Source organism: Theropithecus gelada, chromosome X, assembly GCF_003255815.1.
Source record: "Theropithecus gelada isolate Dixy chromosome X, Tgel_1.0, whole genome shotgun sequence".
NCBI classification, from domain to species: Eukaryota; Metazoa; Chordata; class Mammalia; order Primates; family Cercopithecidae; genus Theropithecus; species Theropithecus gelada.
The window spans coordinates 19071257-19080574 of record NC_037689.1 but is presented as its reverse complement, the minus strand read 5'-3'; the positions used below and the strand labels follow the sequence as shown (position 1 = coordinate 19080574).

At 52.8% G+C, this 9318-nt stretch overlaps 1 protein-coding gene across 1 annotated transcript; it reads right to left on the bottom strand.

Annotated features, from left to right (window-relative positions):
- Positions 1 to 3414: 3414 nt before the first annotated feature.
- On the bottom strand, positions 3415 to 9106 carry LOC112616361. Its single transcript, XM_025373322.1, has 3 exons — positions 8939 to 9106; positions 8268 to 8654; positions 3415 to 4626 (listed from the first exon to the last, which is right to left on the bottom strand). Exons 1-3 carry the CDS (start codon positions 9104 to 9106, stop codon positions 4279 to 4281), a joined length of 903 nt encoding a protein of 300 aa, XP_025229107.1. The 3' UTR covers positions 3415 to 4278.
- Between the last annotated feature and the right edge of the window lie 212 nt (positions 9107 to 9318).

The following is a 9318-nucleotide window of genomic DNA, read 5'->3' as shown; positions in this document are numbered from 1 at the left end:
GGTGGGATCTGATGAGGGGCAAGACAGGAGATCACTGGCTGGGGATGGGCCAGGGCTCATTCCTTTTTCTGGCACAGGATGAGAGAGGTGCTGGGCTCACCCGAGAGAGTTGGTGCTGATGGGCATGCATTTACTCCTAATGATTATAATTGCATTTTTATAATTATAATTATAATTGAGCACCTAGTGTGTCCCAGAAGCTGTACTAAGCACTGGATATGCACCACCTCAACTCCTTTAATCCACACCCAGCTTTCAAGGTAAGGCTGCTACTATTTTGTGATAGGGCCCAGTGTAAACCAGGAAGCATGCATGAGCCTGGCCTCTCAATGCTAATTCCAGCCCAGGGCTTCCTGTCCTCCCTACCCCAGGCAGGGAGGGGTGGCCCTCCATTCCAGCAACCTCTCCAGCAGGGCCTTGCAGGGCCTTGGTCCCATGTCTCCAGCCTAGAGGAGGGTGGGAAGCAGCCCTAGTTACTCACTGTGCAGGCTCCATCCTCGCTGACCCCACCCCTTTTGCCTTCCTGGTTGCTGCTGCTCCCTGCCCATCTCTCCCCTTGTTGAGGACTGATGTGTCCTGAGCCACTCGCTGACAATCCAGGTGTGAACCAACAATGAAGGTGCTGGATGGGAAGGGTTTTAAGGAGTGACTTCTCCAAGCCTCTTGGATTTGTAAAAAGCAGCACAGACAATAACAGTTTATGTCCTGATTATGAAAGCAATTCATGCCCTTCATAGAGAAGTCAAAGATACAGAAAGATATAAAGAAGGAAAAACCACAGCCTACCACTTGGAGATAATTATCATCAATATTTTCAGGTGGTTCTTGCCAGTCATTTTCATATGTTTATATATAAATATATAATTTTAAGCAAAATTGAGATCATTTTAGCAATGTACTTTTGGATCAGTTCTTCCCACAAATTGTATCATGTGCGAGCACTTCTAAAAGGGATGCCTTGAAGGTAAAAGTCTTTTGGGGGCTGGATGTGGTGGTTCACACCTGTAATCTCAGCACTTTGGGAGGCTGAAGCGGGAGGATCCCTGGAGTCCAGAAGTTTTGAGACCAGCCTTGGCGAGACACTGTCTCTACAAAATAAAAATACAAAAAATTAGCTGGGCATAGTGGTGCATGCCTGTGGGCCCAGTTACTCAGAAGGCTGAAGTAGGAGGATCACTTAAGCTCAGGAGTTCAAGGCTGCGATGAGCTAAGATTGCATCACTGCTACATGCCTGCCTAGGCAACAGAGAGAGACTGTCTCTCAAAAAAAGAAAAAAAAAAAAAATTCTTCCTGAGTCAGATGGGTAGAATCAAGGAAAGGAGAGGATGTGGAGGTTTGATCAGCTGGGGGGCCCCCACCTCACCTTCACCCTGGACCTCTGCCTGGGGTGGAGAGTGGAGAGTGACACCATCAGCTTGGGATGAGGGTGAGGGTGAGGGAAGAACCCTTTGCCACCCTGTTCACTCACCAGTTCCGGGGAGGTGGGGAGCCTCCCTGCAACATTCACCTGCCTTTGAGGTAGGGGCCTCTGGTCATGTCTCACCCCCACCCCATTGTAAGCCAGGTGCCCCCTCCCCCCGCACAGTCACCCCCTCCCCTGCCCCGCCTGGTTTCCTGTGTGTGTGTGTGTGTGTGTGTGTGTGTGTGTGTGTGTGTGTGTGTTGAGGGAACATGTCACAGAGGGACAAATGGGCTGGCTTCTGGATCCTTGAGGCACTCTAGTGGCGGGGGCAGGGCACCCTTGGCCAAGGCATTTCCTGTCTCTTGAGAAACAAGCTGCCTTTTGGCCGTGACCACAGAGCTACTGATCCCCATTAGCTGTTTTCCTAGAAGTGAAAATGGATTTGCTCTGAGTTCTGTCATCCCTTGTGACCCAGGGCTCACAGAGGCTGGGCCAAGAGCACAGGACTCACCACCCAATGGAGCCATGCTAATCTACCCTCAAGGGGACCTGGGCTTAATGCCAGCCTTGTGAGTATGCTCCCTGGCTCCTTCCTCTAACCACCTGACGATGACAAAGCTCTAGAAAGGTGTGACAGTTTGGTGTTTCCCTGGAAGGTCATCCATTCATCGGTGCCAATAGAGGATGCCCTGCTAGACCACAGTGGTTAGAATCCAAGAGACCTGGGTTAGTGTCCCACCTCTGACCCTGGCTGGGCCACCTTGGACAAGTTACTTAACCCCTCTGAGTTCTGCTTTAAATGGCATACATACCACATCTCCCACAGTACCCGAAACACAGCAGGCACTCCATAAATGATCATTATGGTGTCTTAAATTTGCTCCTAACTTTTGGCAGCAAATATTATCACCCCATTTTGTGGAGGGGGCCACAGAGGCTCAGAAAGGTTCACCAGTGTTTCAGTTCCTTTTTACTGTGCAAAAACTACCCCAAACCTTAATGGCTTAAAATGACAATGAATGATAATTTCTCATGATTCCGTAGATTAATTGGGTAGTTCTTGGGCTCCATATGGTGTCAGCTGGGGTCTCTCATGGGGATACAATCAATTGGCAGCTAGATTGGGCTGGAAGGTCAAAGAAGGTCTCTCACATGATTGGGATCTTGGTGCTGGCTGTTGGCTGGGTGGCCTGAGCTCTCTTCTTCATGACCTTTTCATCTGGCTGGCTTGGGCATCTTCAAGTATGGCAGCTGGGCTTCGGGAGGGAGTGTTCCAAGACGACAACCCTCAATATGCGAGCAATTATCCTTCCTCTGCTTTTCCTCATGCTCATTAATATTCCATTGGCCAAAGAAAGTCACATGGTCAAACTCATAGTCAACACATGGGATGTGGGAGGCATGGCTCCTAGGGGACTGCCTGTGTAACAGTCTAGCCACAGAAGCTTGCCTCGGATGCCACGGCCACTGACTGATATAGCTGGGATTTGAACCCAAGCCTGTCTGACTCCAGATCTACGCTCCTTCCTCAAGTATTGTTTGAGGCTGGCGTTTGTGGTTCCACTGCCTGAACCTAGTGGTTAGGCGATTTTCCATCTTGTCTCCAGCCTACCTGTGTCCCTGGTACTCTCTGTGATGTTCTTATCGTACCTCTCCTGCTCCCGACAGAGGGGAGAGAAACACCCTTCTTCTGCCGGGCTCCCCCTGCCCTTTACTCCTCCGTGTTGACTGCAGAGATCTACCCCTGCTTCCTCCAGAGTCTCAGAGAGGTTAGTGGTAGCCCCATCCCTTCTGACCCCTCCTGCAGCAGCAGCAGCCTGGCTCTGCAGGCCTCATGACCCACATGCCCTTCTGGGCCTCAGCTCAATTTTCAAGGGTACTTTTATTGGGAAAGTGAGGGATCACGAGAACAAAGACAACATCCTTGAGATAAGCCCAAGTTTACAGCATGCTGTCGTCATCCCAATGGACTTCCGGTCTTCCTACCAGCTGGGCCGTCTTCTGAGATGGGCCCCCTCCCCTGACCCCTGTCTACACTCAGCCAGAAGCTGATTTGAGCTGGTCCCACGGTGCTGCCTGTGGGAACCCAAGCCCTTCCTGCTCCTATCTGCCTCTGGCTGGATGACGCCCTGGGCAATTCCGCCCACTGGTTTGACCCCAGGCCCCAAACCTAGGTGAGGAACGCCCTCCTCACAGTCCTTCCCTGCTCCCAGTTCAGTGTTGACAGTGAGCAGTGCTCGCTTTGCTACGGCTAGGCCCTCACTCTCCTCTCTTTTCAAGGCCCCAAGAGAGTAAGCCATTTATTCACACCCTATCTTGACGCAAAGCCGGGGCCTTGAACCTGGGGCACTGCTTTCAGCCATTATTCTTGCAGAGGCCCCAGTGCTCCTAGCCTGCATTTTTGGAGTCTGAGCAGGGCCCACAGCTGTTTTGCCTCAGCTAGGAGTGAAGGCTGACAAAGAGCAAGGTCTCTGGAGAAAGAGGAAATGTTTTCTGGATGCCGAACTGGTGACTGTGGGGGGTGTGGGGCAGCGGGGAGGGAGGGGCTCTCACTTGTGCCCAGGGAAAGGTCATGGTCAATGAGAAAGCCTTTGATGGGGAGAGTCTGAGATGAGACCCAGGAACATCACCACGCAGCTCTCCAGGAAAGATGTGGGACCCTCTGTCAGATCAGGCCAGTTCTCTTAAGGTAAGATCAGCAGGCCAAGGTCCTGGGATGTGGGAGCTCCTAGGAAGTGGACTGGGATGCCTGAGGGATCCAAGAATTAGCAGTGTCCTGTGTGGTCTCGCTGAGGGAAGCCAGGCAAATTCTAGCAGCTCAGCTGTAACAGCCAGAGCTCTTGGCTCCAAGCAACAGGAAACAATTCTGGCTTATTTAAGCAGAAAAGGACTTTATGAAAAGGATCTTGGGGAACTCACAAAATAACCAAGAGGGCTGAAGAATCCAGTTTGGTGAGCCGACCAAGGAGGCTGTACAGCAGTCAGGACCACAGCCAAAGTCGGGCCAATCCAGGGATGACCTCGCTGCCAAGTCCAGGACTCCCTGGCATACACTGCCACCTTGGGACATGGATATGGTCCCTGCCGCCCCAGGAAATGGAATGCCATTGCCTTGGTGACTGCCACCGTCCACCAGAATGGACTTCAGTGCTCCTTGCTTCTCAGTATTACCAGTTCCCAACTCCAAGCCTTTAATAGGGGCATCTGATGGGTTGAGCCTAAGGCAGGAGCCTATGCCAACTGCAATGACAGCTGTGAAAGTGCCTATCTGGGATTTTTAGCTTCTCTGGTGGGAGGCAACTAGGAAGATGGAGGATTCTCCAAATATGGGAGGAGAGGTTGGAGGCTAGATACCTCACCTGGAGAAATGCAGGGCAGCTGAGTGTTGGAGAAACGTGTCTCCAGAGACAACCTGTGCATGTATTCCCCCTCCTCCAGATGTCGATGTCGGGGGGCAGGGGGGTGAGGTCAGGAAGTATACAACGTGGGGTTGGGAACCCTGGGTTTGATTATGAGTCGCCTCTGCCTGTCAACCTGAGATAAGCTATTCACAATCCTGGGGCCTCAGTTGTACCTCAGTGCCTTTGAGCATGCAGAAGGAGTGTGCTAGCTTTTGCTGTCGTGTGGGCCCTCTGGCCGAATGATGCCCCAAGACTGCCAAAACCCCAAATGGAATGGGGCTGTTTGCTCAAGGTAATGATTGAAAGTATGGGTTCTGGAGTCAGGGAGATTGGGGTTTACCAGCCATGTGCCTTTGGATGTGTTCTTTAACCTCTCTGAACATTAGTTTCCTTATCTGCAAAATGTAGGCATGGTGGCAGGCACACAGCCTCCCTTCCAACCTCGTCCTATGGTGCCCCCATGGTCTGCAGAGACTGAAAGGCTAAAAACTGGATTCCCCAGACACCTTTGCAGCTGGGACTGTGGATGAGAATTCAGTTTTACCAGTTAGATGCACTCGTGTGAAGTTAGGATGGCAGATGTGAGGCAGAGCCCACAATTCTTGCCTGCTGCTCTGGCTGTACCTGCTGGAGGTGTGTGTGTGTGCGTGTGCGTGTGCATGTGTGTGTGTGTGTGAGAAACAACATTCTAGTGTTTGCTCAGTTACCAGCTGTGTGGGTGTTGAGAGGGGTTGTGGTGACAGTGGCTTCCTGATCCTTGGATCACAGCTATGGTAGTGCACTCTGGAAATCTACATTTCCAGAGGTGGGCTCCCTCACGCCCCACCTTTCTGATAGTGGAAGAGATGGCAGTAATCTTGGCGGACCAGTTCAGTGGTGTTGTTTTGGGAGCCCAGAGACTGACTGCTCCTCCTGCACCCTTCCAATAATTTTGTCAGTACCTAATTTCCTGTGTTAAATCTCTTCTTGCTTAAAATAGCTGGAGAGGTTCTCTCTTTCCTGCAATGGAACTCCAACTGCTGTCAGGGTAACCCCCATTTGCTCACAAGGTTATTGATGGAATGAAACGAGATGATAAATCCCTTTATGTATGCTAGGTATTTGTCTTTTTCTTTTTCTTTTTTTTTTTTTCGAGGCAGAGTCTCGCTCTGTCGCCCAGGCTGGAGTGCAGTGGCACGATCTCCGCTCACTGCAAGCTCTGCCTCCTGGGTTCACGCCATTCTCCTGCCTCGGCCTCCCGAGTAGCGGGGACTACAGGCACCGCCACCACACCTGGCTAATTTTTTGTATTTTTAGTAGAGATGGGGTTTCACCGTGTTAGCCAGGATGGTCTCGATCTCCTGACCTCGTGATCCACCCACCTCGGCCTCCCAAAGTGCTGGGATTACAGGCATGAGCCACCGCGCCCGGCCTGCTAGGTGTTTTTCAAAAACGGGTCTCTTTTTTTCAGAGGTGACTAAATGTGATAGAAACCCTTGTGACAAGCCACCCTAATTTGTACAAGCTCTCAGCCAGTTGTTTTACATAGAGTTGCTGGGGCAGGAAACAACCTGAAAGAATTCAGATTCTTTGGGTGGGTCGCCTGCTTTCAAAGGCTTATCAAGTCCTTGTACTTATTCAGGGGGAGTTCTGCCTCCCTGCCTACCATTAGAGCAATGACTGGCACCACAGGCATGGCACAGGCAGCTGGGAAAGGTGACAGGCTTCCTGGTGTGAGCCCAGAAGTTCAGCTGCCAGAGATCCTCCTCCGTCTGTGACTGTGCTCCACCATGATCACTACTAGTTCGTGTTAAAGCACACTGTTTAGGCTGGGCGTGGTGGCTCACGCCTGTAATCCCAACACTTTGGGAGGCTGAGGCGGGTGGATCACTTGAGGTCAGGAGTTCCAGACCAGCCTGGCCAACATGGTGAAACCCCGTCTCTACTAAAAATACAAAAATTAGCTGGGTGCGATGGCTCACACCTATAATCCCATCACTTTAGGAGGCCGAGGCAGGCAGATCACTTCAGGCCAAGAGTTCGAGACCAGCCTGGCCAACATGGTGAAACCCTGTCTATTCTAAAAATACAAAAATTAGCAGGGGTGGTGTCATGCGCCTGTAGTCTCAGCTACTCAGAAGGCTGAGGCAAGAGACTTGCTTGAACCCGGGAGCCGGAGGTTGCAGTGAGCTGAGATCGCGCCACTGTACTCCAGCCTGGGCGACAGAGTGAGACTTCATCCCCCTCCCCCCAAAAAAATTTTAGCTGGGCGTGGTGGCGTGCACTTCTCATCTCAACTACTTGGGAGGCTGAGGCAGGAGAATCACTTAAACCCGGGAGGCAGAGGTTGCAGTGAGCGGAGATGGTGCCACTGCACTCCAGCCTGGGCGACAAAGCAAGACTCTGTCTCAAAAAAAAAAGAAAAGAAAAGAAAAGAAAAAAGCACGTTGTTTAATTCCTGCCTCCTCCCAGTTAATCTCCACGCGATATTTACAAAACCTTCCCCTCCCCTCCCATGAAGAACAGGCTGACAAAAGATCTTGCTTTCTGTGGTGAAGAATGTTCTCATGGCCATGGCATTGGCCTCCTGAGTTAGGAGTTTCCAGAGAAAACAACTGAGAGGATGTAAATTGTACAAGGACAGGTTGCTTGGGGAGAAGTTCAAAAGACAAGGCTGGGCTTGGAGGACTGGGCCACCCATGCAGAAGGGCGTTGGGTGCTGCGAAAGGAGAGGAACACAGAACTGGAGAAAGGGTGTGAAAGTAAAGGGGGATCTTGGAAAGCCCCCCGGCCCCCGACCCTGTTCAGTGGACAGAATGCTTCTCTCCCCTCATAGATCCAAATCCTTCATCTTCCCATCTCACCCTCTTGCTCTCTGTCATTCGATTTCCTGCCACAAAATGGGGACCCTCTGTGGAGTGAGGAACCAGGCAGGTGGCCCTAGGGGCCTCCAAGCTGGGTGGAAGCTGGGCTGGGGTTGGTTGCCGGAACAATCCAGGCTCCACTCCAGCCCATAGGGGGCTTGAGGCTGGGTGGGTGTGATAAACTGTTTCAGTGGTTTTCAGGAGCCCTAATCAATTGCGAGGCAGAGCAAAGCCCTCTGGGGACAGATAAAGCCAGCCCTGTGTCAGTGCCCAGTTGGAGTTTGTGTGGTTTGAACTTTTGTGCGGTTTGGACAAGTTCACCGGGTTTTGCTGGGGCAGTTTATTCTGTTTCCAAACTGCAGTAGAGGGAGGCAAACGGCCCTTGGACCCTACAAGCCACTCCTGAAATGCGATAGGTGGCCTCTCCTCTCTCCCGCATGGTCCCAAAGGCTCAGGGAAGAGAGGCCGGGCAGGTCCAGGCCATAGCGTTCCTGGTTCCCGCCGGTGGCTCCGGGTGTAGACATTTCTAGAAACGCTCCCCCGCCCAAGGCTGGCTAGACCTTCCCGTTGGGGAGCTGAGCTGCTGCAGGTTTGACTGTCTGCTCCCGCTTCCAAACTAGAAAGACGAATGCCCACTTTCGGATTCCATCTTCTGCCACGGACGCCTCCGGGACGCGCAGCCGCCCGGCGCAGAGGAAGCCCGGGACGCTGGGGACACCGCCTGGAGCCTCCGCGCATAGCACCGGGGCGTTTTTTTCCTTCCAGCTGGAGGCTTCCCATTTAACCTCTAAAGTGCCAGAAGATCCGGATCTCTCGCGGGCAGGCCTTTGGCTGGCTCTGGGCGAGGCTGGGACCCCAGATCCGAGTGCCTCTGGCGAGCACTCGGCGTGCAGATGTCTTGGGGGGCCTATGCGCTGGAGAGGAAGTCTGCCCAGCGAGGTGGACGGACACTGGGCCCTCGGGGACCCATCTGACAACGCCTGGTTCCCTGGGAAGCCTGTGCGAGCCTGCGGGGGGCCAGGGCAAAATAGAACCAGGAACATGTGTTGTTTGGGAGGGAAGCCGGGGCGCATGGCATGTCTCAATAGTGCTGGCACCCTCCAGGGACCTTCCTGCTTCCACAGAAGGTGGGGACGGGGAGGCGAGCATGGAGAGAGAGAAAGGGAAGTGGGAAGAAATTGGTCACGGAGGAAGCTATTTTTATGCTTTGCTACAGCTGCGTGCGTTTCTCTGACCAACTAGGCAGCGAAAATTAGACCGGCTCCGGCTGAAAACAGGCCCTAAGCTTCACCGGGGGGTGGGGGTAGTGGGACACGCGCAGGAAAGGGGAGGAGAGGGGGAAATCCCCGTGGATCTGGCAAACCCCAGTGTCCCGGAAGCTGTCAATGCGCAGCGAACAAGCTCCCCTGCCCTCCCCGGCTCCAGATGCCTCAACCTTCACCTTGGATGTCGGAGGCATCCTTTTCCCTCTGTGTCACATCTTGGGCATGACACAGCCAAGACTGAGGGTTAGTTCATCAGTGTCTTCTGCTTTTAGGCCTCAGAGGACCTTATCCTTTTTGGCAGGGGACCAGACCTCCTGGGTGGCCTCCGTCACCACTAAGTCACTTGGGCACCTGGAGAAATGGCAAAGGTCCCAAACAGGAAACCAAGATTGGGAAGTGAGGACCC